Below are 24572 nucleotides of genomic sequence, written 5' to 3'. Positions count from 1 at the left end.
TTAAGGACGGACGGACGGACAGACTGATCACTATAGGGCGTCCGCCATTCGGCGGGGCCCTAATAAAGAGTTTGGCCATGAGCGCATGACACACCCGTCGCTTTTTCAAAGAATAATGTTCCATAACTCCTCATAAATAGATATAAACCAGTCACCAAAGTTTTATTAAAACTGCTCAAAGCACTTTTGAGTTATTGTCCTAAACTGGAAAATCTCCCTTTTTTAATGAATAAAACCCCATCACTCGGAAACTAAAAATCTAAAATTTATATAAATCGAAAGGGAGCTCACATCAATAGATATAAATACTTCATTAAAGTTTCATGAAAACTGCCAAAAGCATTTTTGATTTGTTGTTCGAAAACTGGAAAATCCCCCTTTTTTAATGAATAAAACCCCATTACTCGAAAAATTAAAATCTAAAATTTATAAAATCGAAAGGGTGTTCACATCAATAGATATAAACAATTCACCAAAGTTTCATAAACAGCTGAAAGCATTTTTGACATATTGTCAGGAAACTGGAAAATCCCCCTTTTTTAATGAATAACACTCCATAACTCGAAAACATAAAATATAAATTAACAAGCATTCTGTGAGTATTGCCTGGCAATACATAGTCCCCTACCGGTTAAAAATTCATTGTACTGGAACAAAATACTAACTCAATCTATAACTTGTCATGGTGTAAACTATATAACAAATATCAAGTCAATATCTTCAAGCACGACGAAAAAAAATGTGGAAAATTGATTATTTGAGTGAACTTTCTAAGTCCAAGGACCATAACTCTGCACAAAATCATCAGACCGGAACAATATTCGAACTTGATCTTTAACTTGTCATGATGAAACTATATACCAGTTATCAAATCAATATCTTCAAGCATGATGAAAAAAAGTGAGGAAAACTGATTATTTGAGTGAATTTTCTAAGTCCAAGGACCATAACTACAAAATCATTAGACTGGAACAAAATTTGAACTTGATCTGTAACTTGTCATGATGAAACAATATACCAAATATCAAATCAATATCTTCAAGCACGAAGAAAAAAAGTGTGGAAAACTGATTTGCTGGACAGATGGATGGACAGACAGACAGGCAGACGGACGGAGTGCAAACCTAAAGTCCCCTTCGACTTCGTTGGTAGGGGACTAATAAGAATCCAAAGGGACCTCACGTCAATAGATATAAACAATTCATCAAAGTTTCATGCAAATTGGTTAAAGTGTTTTTGAGTTATTGTCCAACATGTTGACGACGGACGGATAACGGTATACCATAATACGTCCCGTAAACGGGCGTATAAAAAAGGCATTACGAAGCAAGGCATGCCCACATGGAGCTTGATACCAAATTTCTGAAGACTCTGATTAATGGTTCCTAAGCAAATGCAACAAAAATTTCATACATGGCCATTAAGTAAGAAAATAAAGGTACACTGTAAACAGGAAATTGTAATGCAATGGATTTGACATATCATATGAACAATATCCTCTTGCACAAAAATACTTTTGAGAAATATATGGAAAAAAGATACGAAAAAGGGTCTTCATATCACCTCCTGAACTTTCTACTAATATCAGATGATAGACTTTAACTCTTGGATGTTTCAGGTTAATATGAGGAAAAACACCATATGATGCTCTATATCTATCTAAATGCAAAGTATAAAAAGTTTCATCTATTTGTTAATAAAAATTATTGGGTGCTATTTTTTTTTAAGTTCCAAAAACAAACAACAAGGAACAAATAAGTTTTAAAGTAGAAAATTGTCAACGAATAAAATATTAGGTGCTTATTTTTTCTAAAAACCAATGCATTCAAATATCATTAGGCTGACAGAAAATAAAAGCTTTTTTGGTTTGTTTGTTGGACACATTACCAAAACAAGTCATATTGTAACTGAAGCCAGTACTTCAATGCAACATTTGATGGAAAATGTGATGATTCAATCAAACTCTTTTGTAAAACCTACCATGAACCTCTTTACAAATGACATCCATTTGTAGAACTGACTGTTGGGATTTTATGGACGTTATAAATCTAAAATCACTCAGTTTTAATATCACCATTTCTTCTCGTAGATTTTTTTTCCACCATGGAAACCTGTCAACCTGTGATTGTGGCCTCAAATCAGGAATAGGAAACCTGGAAATGTATTTTATAAAGCTAACTTAATACAGTTTATAAGTTAATAAAGGCCAGAATACACCACAAAGCAGCCTAATATTTAAAATTATATACCCTAGCTTGAATCAAAGGTTTGCAACATTCCAGCAGTACCTGCACACAGAGTATATATCTCCCAGCTGATATGATATTTCAGGACTTTTATTTATTATCATGACTTCCTTGGTGGAGGGTTGCTGCTCATAAGGAAGCTATCAAATCAAGAGTTCCAAGTGGTGAAGTTGAAATCCTCTCTTTGTAAATTTTACGGACGCCATCATGAGTTGGCTGACCATTATGGAATATCCGTTTCATAGATGACAACAGATATGTTCCAATTGTCGTAACTACATTCCTGTCCCCTTTCCCCCGAATGTGACCTACCAAATTAGACTTATCACCAGGTTTGTACTAACACCAGCAACACAACGGGTGCCACATGTGGAGCAGGATCTGCTGTGTTTATAATTCATAACCTTAATCTAGACACTCTAAGGATCACTTATGTGAAGCTTGGTTTGAAAGGGTTTAGTAGTTTTGCAGAAGATTTTTTTTTTAAGTTTAAGACAGAAAACAGACCCCAAGTGATGATTAATGTGCATCATGGCTCTTTTGGGCTAGATGAGCTAAAAAGCTTATTTATTAATACATTGTAACTAGCTACCAGTATTTTCGTGAATAGTTATGGTAATAGAATGTCTACAGTCACAGACATAAAAAGAAAGTGTTTGGAAGACATATTTTTTTTTTAAACCGATAGTGGATGTGACTGAAGTCTGGCCCTTATTTTCATGACATAATCATTACACATTTTCAGCCAAAAACAATATGAATAAACTTAAATAAGTACTTTAGTTGATTGGATTTACAAGTGGGCCAAATGATCTTTTTGAAGTGGCCATTCTAATATAATGAAATCGATCATGACTTTTTTGTCCTTTTGTACATGCATGACATTTTCTTTCATGTACAACTTTGCCAAACCTTATTATGGATACAGATCCCATGGATCTCTAGTCAATATGACTTATCATTAAGAAACACTACATGCATCACTTACCTGATATATAGTTTAACATTAGAACTATTCACTTTTATATCTGTTGTCATTTCAGATGAGTTAGCACCATCTTCTAGTGTCTGACTGAATGTGTCCGGGACCTGAAATGATAACATGTATATATGGTATAGAACAGACTTCAAATGTTGCTATAATTAACTTAGTACATAGTGAACGTCCTGTGTGCAGTATTTACTACAACCCTGTTCAGAAGAAAGAAGCATAAGGCATAGTCATACAGGCTCTATAAATTAGTGAAAATTGTCATGTTCAGTTATAGAGCTACATGAACCATTGCCTCTTATTGTAGAATGATATTGCAACACATTCTGAAAACTATGGATTTTATACTTTCTTTTAATCTACTTCTTGTTTCAGGAAAATTGAAATAACAAAGAAACAGCCGAAAGTCTAAGTGATTTAAAAAGAATATAAAATGTTCTGCAGGGTGCAGATTAATACGACAGCAGAGGTCAAACCCTGAACAGTTGGGGCAAGTATGGACACAACATTCAAGCTTGATACAGCTCTGAATTTGGATTGGACATTTACCTATTATGGTCCAAAATCCAAAATCTAAATACATGGTTAGATTCAGCATATAAAAGAACCACAAGAATTCAGTTTTTGTTGAAATCAAACAAAGTCTACTTTGGGACCCTTTATACCTTAATATAGATCAATTTGAAAACAGGACCCAAAATTACAGTTAGATTTGCCATATCAAAGAACCCCAATAATTTAATTTTTGATGAACTAATTATTTTGGACCCTTTGGACCTCAATTTTGGACCCTTTGGACCTCAATGTGGACCAATATAAAAACAGGGCCCCAAATCCAATATCTAAATACATGGTTAGATTTGGCATATTAAAGAACCCAAAAAATTCAAGATTTTGAATTAAACCCCATTGATATTGGTCAAGAAATAGGCAATTTATACAAAGTTTAGAAAAGAATTGTTTTTGGCCCTTTTTCCTAAATGGTTAGGGCCATAACCCCCAAATCAATCCCAACCTTCCTTTTTTGGTATGGAACCTTGTGGTACAATTTCATAGAGATCCATACACTTATATTCAAGTTATTGTCCGGAACCAGAAATCCTTGTTTTTTCCCCCCTAATTCCTAAATGGTTTGGGCCATGACCCCCAAAATCAATCCAACATTCTTTTTGAGGTATAGAACCTTGTGGTACAATTTCATAGAGATCCATACACTTATACTCAAGTTATTGTATGGAAACCATTACTAAAGGTCTCAGATGTACAGCAAAGTATTTTGATGCTCTATCCTTATTTTTTCAAGAGGAAACAACTTAGACACAGCAGATAACAATACTTTCATTATTGAAAGCTTGTAAAAGTATTTTATTTTTTGTGAACTGGTGTTGATATCTGGTCATCATAGTTGTTTACACTGACAAGGGGTGTGGTTTTGATGCGTTTGTTATTGTCTCAGGCCTGTCTTAAATATTCACAAAGTTATAGAATAAAGAGCTGGGCCATGAGTGTGTGATACCCCCCTTCTCTAACTGGCCAGTTTTTCGACAATTTTTCAACTAATAAAGTTCCATAATGCCGCAATGTCATGTCAGAAATTTATAAAAAACAAAAGGGAGCTTATCTCAATAGATACAAACAAGTCAATAAAGTTTCATTATAACTGCTAAAAGCGTTTTTTAAGTTATTGTCCGAAATACTGGAAAATCATCCCTTTTTTAGGAATAAAGTCCCAATACTCGAAAACGTAAAATCAGAAATTTTTTTAAATCAAAAGGGAACTTATGTCAATAAATATAAACAATTCACTAAAGTTTCATGAAAATTGTTCAAAGCATTTTTGAGTTATAGTCAGAAAACTGGAAAATCCCCCAGTTTTTATGAATATAATTCCAAAACTCAGAAACGTAAATTCTAAAATTTATAAAGATGGAAAAGGACCTTTGTCAATAGATATAAACAATTCACCAAAGTTTCATGAAAATTTGTGAAAGCTTTTTTGAGTTATTGTCCGACGTGTCGCCAACGGATGGACAGACGGACAACGGTATACCATAATACATCCCGTAAACGGGCATATACAAAGGCACAAGAGCAATTATGACTGACTAAAAGTTTATATGCTGAATTTTCAAGTTCTTAATTTTTTTCATTATACAACAAGCAAGTGAACAGTATGGCAAAATACTTCCTCAAAATGGTGAACATTGTGTATATCTTTGGTATAACTGCATAACCTGGACCTGTATAAACAAAACCTTGGAACTTACCCCTGTGTACATGGGTATATTTCCTGTATGACTGCATGACCTTGACCTTGGTGGTGGTGACAGCAGACTATTGACTCTGTCAATGATTGTGACATCAATCTCAGACTCGCATGCACCAATCGTAACATTAACATCTGTTCTGGGGCTGATTTTTCTAGATCCCTGCAAAATGCCAAATTCAAAACTAACAATTTCACATAAATTTGTACTTAAAAAAACTAAAAGACTTCTGTCCCCACCCATTATCTTAAAATTTCAAAGCACACCTGCTATGTTTCAGGGGAAAAAAAATCCTTATATATATGACTGATTCCCATGTAAGAAATAGTGTTTGTGGGTAAAGAGGAGGTTTTACTTTTTTCCATAGTCTCCTTGGTTATTTAGAATGTCTACAAATTTCAAAGGGATTATGTACACTTTATATATAAAATGTCAAACAAACTTTCTAAAAAGAATAAAAAAAATGTCTATTAGTTCTTCTGATGAAACAAATATATGGTATACGAAAATCAGAAGATCATTAAAAGTAAACAAAAAGAAAAAATGGATGGGGAAAGGACAGAAACCAGGTTCAATTTCTACTCCTCAAATGTCCATATGATGAATGCATTAGTGAACAGGGTATAATCTACCTTATAAGACTGACGTCACTCAAGCATTCCTTCACTTTAATAACATGATATGATACATGTATAAATAAAAATAAGTACAAATGTACTTAGAATAGAACTTAAAGGAAATTTACATGTTTATGGTTACAATATGCAATGAAAATTAAGAGAGACAATTACGTATATCAAGGGAAATAAGAAAACCCAAAATAGGTTATTAAGTAAAAAGCTCTTAATGTGACTTGTGACAGTAAGTGTTGTGGTTTTTCTACAGAAGTTAGTAAAATTTCTGACCAGTTTGATTGATCAAACAAATTGCAAGTCAAGTCACAGTAACAACATATTGTAATTTCACATGTATTTTACTGAATATAACATGTTTTAAATCAAACTGATGTCTGACTCTTATGAAATCGAAGACTTATTATATAAAAAAAATAGTATGAAAGCTTAGTTTACACCATCTTCACTAGAGAGGAGGGGACTGGATCATAACCTTTGGCTAGAGTACAAGGGTTTACACATGTTTATAGCAATTAAAAATTAGTACCTCTCACCTTTTGAATTACTTTACAATAACAAGATGTATAGTCATTTTAAGATTTATTTAATAGCAATACAGTAGAATTAAAGTTTTAAAGGATTGTAAGCATGCTTTATTTTATCACCTTGCACTTTGATGACTTATTGTGGTTTTTTTAAAGCAGTTGCTTAAAATTTTTGACCAGTTGAACAGTTTGGTTTGACAAACAAATTGCAATTGGGTCAGAATTTCAAATAAACTGCAATAGACAGTAAAATAATCTTTGCAATACATTCATGTTAAATAATTGATTGATAACAAACAAAATGACAAAACTAAAGCTAAGTTGTTGAACTCTGGGTAAAAATAGCTTCATAATAATGGATTTTGACTAGATAAAATTTTTGATATACTTGTAAGTGCAGACTTTGGTCTTTTTGAAATTTTGCAAAAAAAACCCACAGGTTTCTCTATATTTTTCTATGAAAATGAAGGAGGTCTCATGAAGAACTAGTGGATTAAAAATATAAACCAAGAGAGACTTGTAATCTTAATAATTCTATATGTTCTGAAATTAACTTAAAGTTACTATTTCTTCATCAAAATTTCAGTTTATATCGTTTTATGACAGAAAATGTGCCAAAATCAATATTTAAAGGTTATTACCTTTCCAAACATTTATAAAAATTTAACATTTTTTTACAAACAACCCTTAGGCTACAACAGCAGATGTTTAATTTGATATGTATTTCATGTCTCAAAAAAGGTGATCTAATTTTATAAAATTGTTAAAACTTTTATACTGAAAATTTAATGTTGTATTTAAATGTTGATTCATCGTTATTTTTGTACAATATTTATCTCAATTGCACTGTTCCTGGTATGACTATTCCCTTTTTAATATAAAAATAAGAAGATGTAGTATGATATTGCCAATGCGACAACTATCCACATGAGCCCAAATCATATGAGAATTATGAGGAGATAAAATGAACACTTCATCATCTCATATCATCACAGGAGGTCTGACTTTCATTGATCAAAACAAATTTTCCCATGAGAATTATAGGGATAAAAGTTGTACAGTTTATGGTTTTTTTTTTTAGATTAAATGGGTTAATTCCTGCTAAAGTTATAAATATAGTTCATAGTTCTTATGCTGATATCGATGTATTCTCTAGATTATATGCCAGTATCCATAACATGCATGTAGTCAAAATTACATGGGAATCTTTCCATGTCTTGATTCAGACAACAGTTGTTATATTTCGTTGGACACTTAAATTTGTGGATAAAGCCATCCATGAAAACCATGAAAATTGGTACCCAACAAATAAAAGTACATTTACAGTATAACAGACAGAAACCAACCACAACAACCGAATAACAAACTTTTAACTTGTAAAGAATGTAGCAGTAATGGTTGTTATAAGCACTCAACCCTGTTCTATCCTGTGACAGTTATATAACAGCCCAAATTAATAAAATATGATCATTTGGAGATTACAATTTTATTATATAACAATTAACTCATATGGAAACCTCTAAATGTGTTTCATACTTTTACTGCTGCCTCATCATTTTCTCCTGCATATATGTATGGACTGCTTATTTCATGGAGGTTTGATTCATTTTTTATGGTGTGTTTGATGAAACCCCCAATGCAATTTGATATACATGTGTATACATTTATACTGACTTACCTTTGTTGGTTCCATGTAGGTTATGGTTGCTTTAATACATGAAGCACTACCATGCATACTGCTGTACATGTGTATACATTTTTACTGACTTACCTTTGTTTGTTCCATGTAGGTTATGGTGGCTTTAATACATGGAGCACTACCATGCATACTGCTGTACATGTGTGTGGCGTGTTGTTCACCATCTTTATTGAAAACAAGTAACTGAAAAAGAAATACATATATTATATGGAGTAACTTCTTCTGATAGATGAAAAAGTGAAGAGAAACAAATCAAAGCATTATCAGAGGGAAACAATAAACACCTTAGTACATTAAACAGAGCTTAATTATTAGCCCTGCTTCTCACTTAGGCTAACTTTGTTATCAACACTTTACAATTTCTCCAACTCTCTGCATATAACACTAGTATCATTTTTAAACTTTGCTAAAATTACTGCTAATTGCTTGGACGGTCTCTGAGTACCGTATAGACAAAGCAAAACTATGTATAAAATATATGATAGAAAAAATATTAGGCACAATATGCAGATCTAGAATTCATGCTTTTGAATATGCCTTTAGTAAAATCTTCTTATTTCTAATTTTAAAGACCATTAATTACATCATCAACCTGTCCACTTGTCCCTTCTCAGATCATTTTACTTTTTTTTTTAATGAATTAATTAATTTTCACCTGGTGTCATGGTAATTAAAGAAACTGTATAATCAAGAATAATTTCATATTTTCTCTTTTCCTGATATTAGTTATGTTCTTCCAGGTACTTAGTATTATCTTTTTTTCTTAATCTTCACACACTTTTTCTAATATACATTCAAATATTAGGCTAGTTCAGTCATACTATAATAAAAACAAACAAAATCAAATTGAATTTTGTTGTGGTAAACAATTTTTCAATGCATTAACTTAAACAATTTCCTGTAATTTTTCTTTTTCTTGTTATCTATTACTAAAATAGATAAAAATTTGAACTGATTTTGGACATCGTACACTATAAGCCAATTTCATATTAAAATTTTGTTTATCAATTTTTACTTTGCTAAGGATAAAAATATGGCAAGACTTTCTTTTCAAACCCCCCTTCATCCTTCATATAAGTCTTTTTCTGTCAATAAGAGGGGTTCAAACAAAAGATTTTTGTTTTAAATACTACGCTGAACTTTAGTATGCTGTCACAATAGGGGATAATCCACATTAAGTTTTACTCAAATTAAAAAAAAAAGTTAATACAATAGCAACTTTTTTTATACTTTTTACCTCAAATAATAAGAACCAGACTCCCATTTTAAACTTTTCTAAACAAAGGACAATTTTAAAATGGTAAATGCAGACAAGTGCACATCATCATCTCCCCAGCCAATACAACATGCTCACCTTTTAGCCACTTTGGTTAATTTTTGGAGGATTCACATGAAACATGAGACATTTTTCAAATGCTAACTCTTTACCTGATTTCAACATTTCAATATACAATATTCCTTCAAGAAAACACCAAATACATTTTAATCCAGATAGTATAGATGTCTTGATTGATTGATGTTTGTTTTATGTCCAGTGGCAAATATTTCATGCATGTTCAGAATGAGAACTAATTAACAATAAACACAATAGGTAAGTTCTGTAAGATCTCAACTGAGATAAAAGGTGGAAAATAATGGTATGCTAGATAGAGGCTGGAATTTTGCATACCAAAAGGCTACCTACAGACCCTCTAAGAGTTGTCGCAAGGGTTCTTTTACATGTAAAACAGATAATTCAGAGTTTCACATACTGTATAGTCAATTATCTATTGTTAAAGACTACTTGTTGATCTATGGATATCTGCTAGTTTTTTTGGTCATCACGTTGCTATTTCATTGACCTATACCATTCATTGCATCGTCTATTTTCAAAAATCCATTTTTTCCATTTATGTATATGTATTTTTAACGAGACTTTAAATCTTTTCATTTAATGTATTTTTAGATCCAGGATCTTATCAAGTTATCATGTCCTTTAATGTTATTTTACAACCACGAGTATGGTATAGAGGACTACTTATTTGCCAAGTTCAAATTTTTGGTTATTCCTTTTTAGTCATATCTAATTTAATACACAAGGTGAATCATTAATAGGTAAAGAGCTACCTGTACTTGTATTTGTTTTAGATAAATAAACATCAACTTTATACTGATACACTGTTACTTTACAATATTTAGTTGAACAACACTTGAACAAACAAGAAATGAATGTAACAGGATGCTGTTACGAAGTCTCCCAAACGAAGCTCCCATAATTCGTAATTCCCAGGGTCGCCTGACATTGGACAACTTCCAGTGAAAATTGGTTTGGTCCAGTAAAGTTATATGCATGAGGGATGCCTGGGGACTAACCTTGTATATCATTCAAATCATCTTGGCATGACAAACCAGAATATATATGGTTTAGGGGTGGGGATCTCGACCATTTACAAGATACTAGAACATTGGGGGTGGGGAGGAACCCCTGGGGACTGGCCCTATACGTCATTCAAATGTTCATTACATGACGAACAGGAATATATATGGTTTAGGGGTGGGGATCTCAACCATTTACAAGATATTAGAACATTGGGGGTGGGAGGGGGGACCCCTGGGGACTGACCGTATACGTCATTCAAATGTTCGAGACATGACAAATAGGAATATATATGGTTTAGGGGTGGGGATCTCAACCATTTACAAGATATTAGAACTTTCTCAAATGGCAGGGGGTGTGGTTGACCCCTGGGGACTAACCCTGTATTTCATTTGATGTGCTTTATCATGACAAACCAGAATATATATGGTTTAGGGGTGGGGATCTCGACCATTTACAAGATATTAGAACTTTCTCAAATGGCAGGGGGTCAGGATGACCCCTTGGGACTAACCCTGTATTTCATTTGATGTGCTTTATCATGACAAACCAGAATATATATGGTTTAGGGGTGGGGATCTCGACCATTTACAAGATATTAGAACTTTCTCAAATGGCAGGGGGTCGGGATGACCCCTGGGGACCAACCCTGTATATCATTCAAACCATCTTAGCATGACAAACCAGAATATATATGGTTTAGGGGTGGGGATCTTGACCACTTACAAGATATTAGAACTTTCTTAATGGCAGGGGGTGGGGGTGACCCCTGGGGACTAACCCTGTATTTCATATGATGTGCTTTATCATGACAAACCAGAATATATATGGTTTAGGGGTGGGGATCTCGACCATTTACAAGATATTAGAACTTTCTCAAATGGCAGGGGGTCGGGATGACCCCTGGGGACTAACCCTGTATATCATTCAAACCATCTTAGCATGACAAACCAGAACATATATGGTTTAGGGGTGGGGATCTTGACCACTTAGAAGATATTAGAACTTTCTTAAATGGCAGGGGGTGGGGGTGACCCCTGGGGACTAACGCTGTATTTCATTTGATGTGCTTTGTCATGACAAACCAGAATATATATGGTTTAGGGGTGGGGATCTCGACCATTTACAAGATGTTAGAACTTTCTCAAATGGCAGGGGGTCGGGGTGACCCCTGGGGACTAACCCTGTATATCATTCAAACCATCTTAGCATAACAAACCAAAATATATATGGTTTAGGGGTGGGGATCTTGACCACTTACAAGGTATTAGAACTTTCTTAAATGGCAGGGGGTGGGGGTGACCCCTGGGGACTAACCCTGTATTTCATTTAATGGGCTTTATCATTTAGAACATTTTCAATTAAAAAGATTGTGTCTATCACAAACGGTTTTCAATTTATAATCATTTGAAAATTTAAAAAAATAAAATCCCATAGGGTTCTATAGTAAAACCCTCTTTTCTTTTTGCCCCTCAAAGTACCCCTTTATAAACCCCATTGCACAAACAAAACCCTGATTGCACCACTAGACATGTTAGTCTAACATATTGTGAAACCCTAAGTTAATCTGACAAGCGGTTTTGGAGAACGGGTGCGGACAAGTTCAAATTTAAAAGCGGCGGAAGAAGAAGAAGAAGAAGAAGAAGAAATAGAAGAATAATAATAATAATAAGAACTGAGCAAAAACAATAAGTCTTCCCAAACTTCGTTTGGGAGACTTAATAAATCATGTTCAATAAAAACTGCCTGATGGACTGAAAAATTTTAGTCAGATGAGGCAGAGTATTTGGTTATCACAAGTTTAGTTAACAGTGCCATAAATGGGCAATCTCTCTGATTAATCTAATACATTTTGGCATTCTACTAATGCAAATGGAACTGCACCTGAACAGCAAAAAAATTTTTTTCTTCCATGAAATAGAAGGTGGAACATTCAGTCACAGGTGTGAATGTTTAGATTACACCTTAAAATTGCCAAAACTTTAATCATTACATTTAAATCACGATTTCTTTAAAACTAGCGATACAAATTTTTGGTAAAAAATAGTATGTTATTACTAGTGAGTTTTCTGATTTAACACTATGCTTTAATTCCAGATCAGGCTTTTCCCTTTCACAATACCAATCAGTAAAATCACTTATTCATAACTCATCTTCTTATTTTTATATACTGAGTGCCATTTTGGTCCTGTGTATTCACATTTAGAGGCTTTAATTGTGACCCTATGATACTAATCTCAAGTGTCTGAACTGAAAAAAGTTGATATAAGACAAAAAAATTAAACTGTTACAGCAACATTTAGCTTAATGTTTGAGGAAGGTACTGAAAGAATATTTTAGTATTTCAATACAAAAACGGACCAAAGGGGACTTGAAATATGATATGTTGCATTTCTAAATGCACTTGGTAACATAACAAGTCAGACTGTCAGATACTGTGGATTCATTTATTTTCATGGGAACCAATTTTCGTGGATTAAAGAAAACTTACATGTTCGTGGATATTTAATTTCGTGGTTCACCTGTACCCACGAAATCCACGAAAATTGGTATCCAACGAATAATAATGAATCCACAGTACATTAAAAAACAACTGCTATTGAAAATATACTAATTGTATCATATGTTGTTTCCAAGTTTTGTTGAGGAAACCTGAAGTCTACTTTAGAACTTGTATTAGTATTTAATCTACATCCTAGTCTTTTTTAGAGACAATATGATCAATTATCACCGTCCAGATTCCTTTGTCTAATTGTGAATCCATGAAGAATTTATTTACTTTCTATCTCTTTACGAAATAAATCTGAGTTTGTGTGTTTTCAGACTTTGCAGAAAGTAAATAAATAGAAGATATATGCATTTAATTGGGTATCAATATATACTTGTGGTTTAGGTTATGCATGAAACCCACAAAATTATAGTGCACTATAAATAAAGGTACTGTCAAGAGTAACTTAATTACTCTTTTCATCTGAAAACCACATAATTTTAAATAAAGCATAAATCAAGTTCCTATTTTTATTTTATTTCAATGAATTTGAAACATGCATCAGGAGTAGGTAATTCAGTGGTTGTCGTTTGTTGCTGTATATCATATTTGTTTTTCATTCATTGTTTTGTACATAAATCAGGCCATTAGTTTTCTCGTTTGAATTGTTTTACATTTGTCATTTTGGGGCCTTTCATAGCTGACGATGCGGCATGGGTTTTACTCATTGTTGAAGGCCATAAGAAGACCTATAGTTGTTAACTTCTATGTTATTTGTTTTCTGGTGGGAGAGTTGTCTCATTGGCAATCATTCCACATCTTCTTATTTTTATATGTATAATAAAATTGAGAATGGAAATGGGGAATGTGTCAAAGAGACAACAATCCGACCAAAGAGCAGAAAACAGCCGAAGGCCACCAATGGGTCATAAGCATATTTCAATATGATCTTTTGCACAAGTTTCTTTAATTTTAAATGAAATGTTTAGGATAAGTAATAATATATACCAAAGTCAATTTAACCAGTACTGTCTTACTACTGATACTGTAATGTGGTTCTGATAATCAAATCAACCAAAACTGTCTAAATATATTGCACTTACAGAACAGTGAAGAAACAGTGAAAAAGAACACAATACAGGAGATATGAGGTGAACTACAACAAGACATAAACCCAACAACACAAATGACCAAATATGTAGAAATCTATTGATCAACATTTGATCTTCACAAATCCATACACAACCACATAAAATATAAAACAACAAATTTTTAATGCACTAACAGTCTAGACAAGTTAAGTCCATAAGTCTTTTTGAAGTATTACTGGACATTTAACAAATTAGTTGACCTATCATATAACATGGTAAACCTTGCAGTGGTCAAAATAATATTAAATACCTGAGGGAATGTAAACAATATGTATTTACTTATCTGATAGGCATCTACAAGGGGCAAACAAACCTATTTGTATTTCAAATGTCTACATCATAAAAATGTTTGACCAGCAATTTGATCTTACATGATTTACAACTTAACCTAAACATTTGTGATCATATCACATCTTATTTTTCTACTTTTATCTTGGACACAAAAATAAGGTTGTTGATAATTGGTGTGGGCTATATAATATAATGTAAATAACTTTATCCTGTGAATTCATTATAACTGGTTGGGTGTTTATTTCACGTATATTGTAAAATAATCACAAGCAAAAAATCTTCGGATTAATAAATACATTTCTTATTTTGCAGTTTTCTATAACTTAATGGAAATTATAACTGCATTCTTAAATCCCACTTTTACCTTTTTGGTGTTATCAAATCAAAAAGTACAAAATTGACTACCTTCAAATTTCCAGAATTGGTTCTTCTTCATAAGTTTGAATTTGGTAAATATATGTACTACATAATTTGTGTGCTTCTGGACTATTGGGATGTTTCTGTATCATCAAAGATTCATTTAATATGTGCATATTGGTAAATTCTGTAAATTTTTCATTTTGATCTCCTTAAAGCAAAGATGAATTTGTTTATCAGATTAGCAATTCAACACAACATGTATGTTATAAACATGTCAATAGTGACATATCCCCCCCTCTCCCCCCCAAAAAAAAATCAACAAAATTTAACAAAATTATAGTGAACTCATCCATGATGTAATTTTGTAAAATTGAGATTCACATACTTAAAAAAAATGTCAAGGTTGTGTGATCTAATTAATGTGTTACAACTGAGGGAGAGAAAAAAATCACAGACAGGATATCGCAAAGTTTATGAGTATTATTTATCATAGAAATCCTATATATGGTCCTCCACAGTATAACAATATGAACCTCATACAGCAGATGTGAGGATAATTAATAGGTGTGTCCAATCCCTTTATATTCAATATAGGTGTCTTGATCTGACCAAAAAAAAATTTCACCTTTTCTTCCATTAATCAGGCTTATAATTAAATTATCAAACGTGAGCATGATCAAGTCATGAATAAGTTGTACCTGCCTTTATAACACAGAAAAGTTAACTATTACTCTGTCAAACCTTGAATTTAACACAAGACAAAAACCACATAAACATATGTCTCATTGTATTAAATGAATGAAAATGACAATCTTGTGTAATGACAAAGATCCTCTTTCCTTTCTTACATTGGTTTTACATGTCAAACTTACATAACAAAGAAGGCGGGAATTTGTTTTATTTCCTTGATTTTGTTTTTTTTTTAATGTAAGAAAAAATCAAAATTACAGTTAAAGGTTAAAAAACTGATACATGTATTGTAAAGTTATTTGAAAAAGTGTCCTTAAAAAGGCAATTTTAATAAAAGATCATGCAGGGTATTATAAATAAGACTCAACAACAACAAAAACTGTGATGAGCTTACAAATTCATAATCCTCCCATGTGAATAAATTACTGGTAAACACAGACTATCAAAAAATATAGTAAATACTGAACTCCCTTAATGACATGAACAATAAGATGTACCTAGAAACATGAGGCTCATGTTGGGGAAAGGCACATTAAAGAACGGATGAATGAACAAACCAACCAATAGTTAAAAGATTGATTGATGGATGGATTGCTGTTTAATCTCTGGCGTCAAATCAATGCATATTCAGGACAAGAACATGTTTTTCTACATTGGCTAGAGGTATAGGGGGAGGGTTGAGATCTCAAAAAACATGTTTGACCCAGCCACATTTTTGCGCCTGTCCCAAGTCAGGAGCCTCTGGCCTTTGTTAGTCTTGTATCATTTTTAATTTTAGTTTCTTGTGTATAATTTGGAGTTTAGTATGGGGTTCATTATCACTGAACTAGTATACATATTTGTTTAGGGGCCAGCTGAAGGACGCCTCGGGGTGCGGGAGTTTCTCGCTGCATTGAAGACCCATTGGTGGCCTTCGGCTGTTGTCTGCTCTATGGTCGGGTTGTTGTCTCTTTGACACATTCCCCATTTCCATTCTCAATTTTATTATGAGATATAAATATAAACCATGCTTTGTACTAGACTGACACACTGAGCCATATTTTCAACATGTTAGCTCATATGGTAATGGTCTACAGGAAGTTGTGAAAATATTAAAAAGAAACAATCCAAGCTCTATCATGAACAGCAAATTTTCCAAATAACAAAAACTTTAAGATGTGAAATAAGACAATCATTGAAGAGGTTCCTTGCTTGGAACAGGCACATGAATATGTTGCAGAGTAACATCATATAGAAAGTATGATCACATTTTCTAACGAAATACAGAGAAACAACATTATAATAATATGAGATTTAACAAGTCAAATAAAATATTTCCAATCTACGATTTTTTAACTGAAAATTATAGCACCACGGGCCAGAAATGTAGGATCACCCTTAGGCTGATAGGAGCACCCTCTGAAATTATAGGGCTACAAGTCTTTGGTGAGTTAAGGGCCTGAGGGACAGCACTGCCATTTTACTCATTTACAATGTCTAAATCATTTAGGTCAAAATAATCTTTGCACTGTCATATAAGGCAAATTTTCAGTTTAATGTTATTGCGAACCAAATGAAACTTTTCCACAGAGTCATCTCCTATTGGTCAATCATTGTGTGAACCCCTGAGGGTTCACGCATATATATTGGTCGTTTTTGTAGTCTTTCTGAATACCGGAAATGCATACTGTCTTTTTGGAATACTACTGTTATTTTCTGTGGCTGCCTGCATAATAGGTATTTAATTGATCTAATGAATATGTATTAAAGTTATAATGTTGCTATAGAAATAAGTGTTAATCGAGGCTGATTGATATCCTTCATCAGTAGTAAATTAAACTAGAGTCGCATATGTTAAGTTATCTAAATTACAAGCTGGGTTCACATTGGAGAATGAGTAACCGTCAATGGATAGGGGGTTTTAAAACTGAGCCATTTTAGCACTATCAAAAAAAGAGCAAAGTCCATATAAGCAGCAATTATAATTCTACATCCAGGAAAGATGCTGACAAACAAGGAGGTTCTAAAATTGTTCCTATTTTAATGAAAATAGCAAAAATGGAATTATTATTAGAAGTCCATTACTTTAGTTGGTAAAATATTGGAACAAACTTTCCTTTATCGTCTGGGACTATTTTATTAAGTATAATAGTCCCAGTTATCATTAACTGGCAACTAGATGACATCAGGTACAATTAATTTTCTATACAGAATCCATACTTTATCTTATTCAAAAATTCTAGTTAACCCTGGAAATTGGGACGAAATTTTAAAGCACCTTTTAGGTGTGTTAAATGCAGAAATTATATGCCACATCGAAACAGTTCTTAAATGAATATGCGTTTGATTTCTGAACACACACAATAAACTGCTTCGCTGAGCGCAGCTGGATACGCCCGCAGAGGTCCAACCCTGAACAGTTGGGGCAAAAATGGACACAATATTCAAGCTTGATACAGGTCTGAATTTGGATTGTAATTAAATACTTGACATATTATAGGTTTCTGAATAAATGTAGTCAAAGAACTTGAAATTGGTTTAAGAATTGAATTTATATTAAAATAAAGATTTCTTCTTCTTGTGCAATACACTGTGCTGTTGCTCAATACTTAGTAAATCTGTTGTCAGACTATAAACAAATAAAGTTCAATAACTTCTCAATGTTATATCAGAAATTTATAAAAAACTAAAGGGAGGTTATCTTAATAGATATAAATCAGTCATCAAAGTTTAATGAAAACTGCTCTAAGCACTTTAAGGATATTGTCCAAAAACTGGAAAATCCCCTTTTTGTAATGAATAAAACCCCATAAATCATAAACTTATAGTCTAAAATTTATAAAAATCAAAAGGGAGCTCATGTCGATAGAAATAAACAATTCATCAAAGTTTCTTGCAAATTGGTGAAACTGTTTTTGAGTTATTGTCCGAAAACTGGAAAATGCCCCCTTTTTTAATGAATAAAACCCCAAAACTCCGAAACAGTAAATCCGAAATTTATAAAAAACGAAAGGGAGCTCACGTGAATAGATATAAACAATAAACCAGAGTTTCATGCATATTAGTTAAATTGTTTTTGAGTTAATGTCCGAAAACTGGAAAATCCCCCTTTTTCAATTGAAAAAAAACCCAATACTAGGAAACTGAAAATCTAAAATTTACAAAAAACGAAAGGGAGCTCACGTCAATAGATATAAACATTTCATTAAAGTTTCATGCGAATTGGTTAAAGCGTTTTTGAGTTATTGTCCGACATGTTGACGACAGACGGACAGACGGACAACGGTATACCATAATACGTCCTGTAAACGGGCTTATAAAAATCAGACTTAAAGTTGAAGTAGCAGATCATCATCGGCACAACTTCATGTCCCATTTAAAGAAGAATCAGTGCAAGTTTCTTGGAATTCCGTCATCTTTTTCAAGGATTTGAGGCAATCTGTATTTATAAGCAAATTTATAGGATCTAGTTGACAGAGGCCTATAGCTTTTTGGCAAAAAAATATAATGATATCTTTACAAATTAGGCAATACAAAACGCATTCATAAGCAAAAAAAAGCAGCTTAGTAAAAAATTATTTTTCTATCCGTATTCAACAGACATGCGATTGCAAAAAACAGGATCTTTAAATTGCGTACTGGACATGAGCTATACCAAATTTGCACTGTTCTTCCTGCTTCCCTCTGTCTGTATAAAAACAACAAATTAACAACTTCATTATATTTTGGCTAATTTACAAAAGGACAAGTTATGAAATGAAAAGTGAGATTTGTTTCAACAAACTGATTAAGTATAAAGTGAGGTCTCATATTGTTTCTACTCTAAAAGTCTGATTGGAGTTTGTTACCTCTGGTATAAATAAATTGAGATCAAGCATATCTTGAATATGATAGTCAAGACCAAACCATATAAATTTTCCAGGACGGTTAAAGAACAGGATTAATAAATAAGAATATAGCTTAGGATTTTGAATTATTTTCAAACTGGTGAAAAAAAACAAATAATCATGATTCATTTCTTTAAACTTCTTCAAAACAAAGACTGTTTTCACATTTACATGTCGACTTTGACCAGGAAGCTTCCTCTAATTTCCAAAACAGCACATCAGAATGGAACATACAGTGGTTACCTCCTAAATAGCATGTTGTAATGTTATCTATTGGAAGAGAGAAGGATGGGAGAAAGAGAAATGATTTCTTTAACAAGAAAATTATACCCAACCTTAAACAGCAGTCTCTTTAAGAATCCGTGTCAGTTTTTCTACATCTTATATAAAAAAATGAGGTAAACTCATGCATCTTTATATAATAATTATCTGTTTTTAAATACCAAACAGGCGTTTAGGACCACGATTGCATTTCTTTTTTTAAAGAAAGCAACCTGTTTTAAACTTTTGTCACTTTTATTGTCCCATTGAATAAATACAATAGCTATTGTTCTCTGTGTAGTTTTGTTTAGTTATAGAATATATTGAAGAAGGCCTTAATTTAAACATCATTTTCCAGTTTTTATTTGTCAAATACAAAAAAAAATTTCAATAGGAACAATGTTGAAATTTTGTCAGAAATCAACTTTTAATGTTTGAATCAATGTTTACATTGAACAGATTGAAAATATATTATTGATATTGAATAAATACAACATCACATGCAATTTTGTGAGTTTAAACATGTATTTCATCTTTTAGAAGATAATTTTTTTACTCGGGTAAATTAATCAATGAGTGATGGATTTCTCTTAGAAGAAATCTAAAAGTCCCAGTGAATAAACTACACAGAGAACAATAGCTATTATATTTATTCAATGGGACAATAGAATTGACAAAAGTTTAAATAGATTGACCAATAGGAGATGAATCTGTGGAAAAGTTTCATTTGGTTGCAATAAATAGATTGACCAATAGGATATGACTTTGTGGAAAAGTTTCATTTGATTCACAATAAATCTCATGTATGATTGGTTAATTGGCATCTAAATTCAACCTTATATTTTCAATAATGGTACATTCAAACAGAGGCAGAAATGATGGTTTTTCAAATAAAATATGTTTGCGTCATACACTTCAACATCAATAAATACATATTGAGGAAAACCACAAAGTTTGAAGGTGGGATGACCCTGTAGTATTTATACAACATTAAATTATTTGGTTGACAGTTTTTAAAAGCAAACATAGTAAGATTTAATATTTCATAAAAAATATGGATGAAAAATTAACTGGTAAGTTAGCCAATTATTTGCATCTTATACCAAGTTCTAAACTTCAAATCTTCATTTAAAGAATAAAATTCACACTTAAATTTTTTTAAAAGGGATTTGCATGACAAATAATCTAAGAAATTATGATGTACAAAGTTTATTAACAGAATCTGTTTAAAATACAGATCCTGTGTCAATATAAAAGTAAGAAGATGTGGCACCATTGCCAATGAGACAACAATCAACCAGTGACCATATATAATGCAGATGTCGGCAACTATAGGTCACTGCATGGCATTCAACAATGGACCAAACTCATGCTGTATAGTTAGTAAAAAGGCCATGTCATGACAAAATGTTTAATATTTCAAACCAGAAAACCAATGTAAACAATTCAAATGAAAACATCAAGGATATCACTGTCAAAAGGCTGACCAGATATGGAGTCATTCTATTGTGTTGTAGCTGAGAAAAGTGTGACCGAAATATTTTCTTAGTGTTGAAGGATCTAACAATGCTCTCTGTTATTTTCTATTTTTGAAGACCCTTCAGGATCATTGCTTTTTGTAGCAATGAAAGACACCTTCAAAATTTAAGAGGCGAAAAAGAGTAGGATCAATTTTCCCTGTATTTGTTTCTCAGTTCCAACTGGAAATTAAATATTAAAGAGTCAATGTAATCCTTTTTTCTTACAACCAGAAACTGTAATAAGGATAATGTCAAGTGATATTTGACAAATGAAAAGCTGAGAACAAGGAAACCACATTTTAGTTATAAAAAAAAGCCTGAGAAAACTTAAATCAACTATGAATTATGGAAAAATACAGATACCACCTACATATTGCCCCCCCACCCCTTAATATGTGATTCGTTAAATCTATGGTTCCTTGTATTTACCTACAAAAGAAAATATTAAAAAGAATACATCATTTAAATTTGACACATAAAGTTTTCTTTTTCAGAGCTTCAAAAAGGATGCCTAGTATATGGTGTTTTATTGGTGATATGGCTACAACTGACAACAATATTAGCTGCTGACTGTCCAATTAAAGAGTGTTTATGTCATGACAGGGATTGGCCCACAGATGAAAGAATTATAGACTGTCGAGACAAAAACCTTTTATCAGTTCCATTAATCATTGCTTCTGAAGAAATATTTAAAGAACTGACATTCAGCAGTGAAAACAAAAGATGTAGGGACAATATCCCTTCAACATGCAGTAACAGAATAATTCACATTGCCAATAATACTTTTGCAGGACTTAAAGTCCGCAAACTTGACTTCAGTACAAATTACGTAGTTTCAGTGTCTAGTGATGCCTTCAGGGGACTGGAGACATATTTGACAGAACTTATCTTAGAAGGTAATGATTTAAGAAGTGTCCCCTTTGCGTCCCTACCACAGTTGACTAATCTTAAGTCATTAACCATAGAACATTACTCTCTAATTAAAAACTGTATCTCTTCATTTCCACAAAAATTTCCACATCTTGAAACATTTGTGCTAGATACACTTCAGATGCAGTACATAACATCACGTTCTGTTGTGGGAAAATTTCCAAAATTGAAAAGATTAGAGATATTAGGAAATCCAGACTTTACACGATTCCCCCTTGGTGCTATAAGATTTCTTACTACGTTGGAACAAATCCGTTTCGTAAAAAATGGCATTTCAACATTTCAACATGCTGGAAATGCATTGAAATCTCTTCATAAGTTAACTCAACTGGATCTGTCCGAAAACAAGTTAAATGTCTTACAATTTGGATGCTTTAATCATATACAACAACGAATAAAGTATCTAGGTCTTCATTCCAATAAATTAGATGGAAACAGATTGATAACTCTGACAGAAGGTACCTGGCCAAAGCTTGAAACGTTAGTATTAGACAATAATCCTCTAGGAACAAGTGGTATTCCTACAAATCTATTCAAAAACATGCCAAATCTGGAATATCTCTATCTCGTGAAAACTCAGCTCATTCAAATAGAACATAATGACTTCATAGGATTGTCCAATCTTTATTTTCTTGATCTATCTGGTAATAAAATTACACATATTGATTCTGGAACCTTCACCCATACACCAAATTTAAAAGATCTTGAACTATGTTCTCTAACAAGATCAAATTATAAACTGAACTTCACTGCAGAAACTGCACAGGGACTTCAGCATTTGCAAAGTATCAATTTGCAAAAAATACAACTCTGGCCATCTTCATTCTGGAATTCACTGAGTCTCATGACTGGTTTAAAAGACATAAAGCTTGTAGATAATGGACTGTCAAATATTCAAGATTCGGCATTTCAGTATAATACCCAGTTGGAAAGGCTAGAGATCAGTAGCAATAGTCTTACTGAACTAACACAAGCTCAAATTAATGGCTTAGGTGGCAGTCTCAAGCTACTAGATTTATCCAGTAATTCTATTACATTAATCGATAAATGTGTAATTGAAGAACTTGCAGTCTTAGATACATTAAAACTGAAGAATAATCCTTTGCATTGTGACTGTAAACTAAAAGCACTGAAGGAATGGACAAAACTTAAACAGGCCTCTATTGAATATTTTGAATTTTCTCTGAATGCTGAATGTAGCACTCCTAAAAGATTAAGGAACAAATCTCTGACAAGATTGTCCAAAAAGCACCTTGTGTGTCCGAAATATACACAACAGATTCAGTGCCATAATTTCACTACACCTTCCTCAGTCGTCAAACCCAGATTTAGAAATGTTTAGAAGGGATGGCTGTAGAAAATCAACACATTCAGTGCCTCAATTTCACTAAAACTACCTCAACAAGACACGGATCAGGAATTTTTTAGAAGAGATGGCTATAGAATATTCATCTGACAATTCAGCCTACTTTTCATCAATTTTGATTCCAAAAATTACAAGAAAGAAAGAATGACCAAAGAAACTAACATCGACCAAGTGGCCAGCTCTGATTTATGGATTTTATTCATGCATATGTGTGTACCCTGACACTGCCCGAGAGCTCTGCATTGAGACTTTCATTTGATAATACAGTTGCCATTATAGTGTGTTCAGCATGAATTCTGAAACTGATTGAATAGATTGTTTGTTTTCTTTAACTAATAATAAAATATCAATAAGATCAACCATGTGAACAATGATTTTCAATTCCTAACAACTTTTACCTCCAACAATTTCATTTTTTAAAATTTTTTTTAAAATACATGTAATGTAAATCAGATCATTATCCTATAATCATTTTCAAGTTTATATCTATTTACCTACCTAGCTATCACCTTAAAACAAGTTGGAGTCTAGTAATATTGCTACACAAAATGTCTTGTTCTAGTGTGGCTAGTACAAATGTATCCCTAAGTCAGACAGGTATATACTTTAAGATGATGATGATGATGTATGACTGTTTAATGTCCAGCGGCAAATTAAATGCATATTCAGGGCGATCAAGTTTAAGAAGTCTACAATTATAGACTAGTAAACAAAGAGGAGACATGTGTTATTTATTGATTCTCCTTTTATAAATACCTGTACATTTGTATATGCAGTTGTATATTATAAAATAGTATGTTCTGGCTATTAAACTGGATAGAATATTGCCATCTGTTACAATCGTTTACTAAACATGCGACAGAACTATGAACAATCACACAAAATCTAGCTAGTAAAAAAGGACAACATCAAATGAATGAACTGCAGGAGT

The 24572-nt window shown here is 32.6% G+C and overlaps 2 protein-coding genes across 2 annotated transcripts in view; one reads left to right on the top strand and one right to left on the bottom strand.

Moving 5' to 3' along the window:
* The window catches only part of LOC127738562 (autophagy-related protein 2 homolog B-like), a 115620-nt gene that overhangs the window by 36068 nt on the left and 54980 nt on the right, over nucleotides 1-24572 (bottom strand). Inside the window, exons 13-16 of the mRNA XM_052249850.1 lie at nucleotides 8435-8545; nucleotides 5505-5666; nucleotides 3235-3335; nucleotides 1981-2153 (exon numbers count right to left, since the gene is read on the bottom strand). Coding sequence (XP_052105810.1) covers nucleotides 1981-2153; nucleotides 3235-3335; nucleotides 5505-5666; nucleotides 8435-8545 — 547 coding nt within the window. The remainder of the gene's footprint in view (nucleotides 1-1980; nucleotides 2154-3234; nucleotides 3336-5504; nucleotides 5667-8434; nucleotides 8546-24572) is intronic.
* Nucleotides 20792-24000, top strand: LOC127738567 (protein artichoke-like). The gene is made up of 2 exons (XM_052249858.1): nucleotides 20792-20898; nucleotides 21840-24000. The coding sequence occupies exons 1-2, from the start codon at nucleotides 20880-20882 to the stop codon at nucleotides 23615-23617; spliced, it is 1797 nt and encodes a 598-aa protein (XP_052105818.1). The 5' UTR covers nucleotides 20792-20879; the 3' UTR covers nucleotides 23618-24000.

Source organism: Mytilus californianus, unplaced genomic scaffold (genome assembly GCF_021869535.1).
Source record: "Mytilus californianus isolate M0D057914Y unplaced genomic scaffold, xbMytCali1.0.p SCAF_4, whole genome shotgun sequence".
NCBI classification, from domain to species: domain Eukaryota; kingdom Metazoa; phylum Mollusca; class Bivalvia; order Mytilida; family Mytilidae; genus Mytilus; species Mytilus californianus.
The sequence above is the reverse complement of the archived record's forward strand: the minus strand, read 5'-3'. Positions and strand labels throughout refer to the sequence as shown.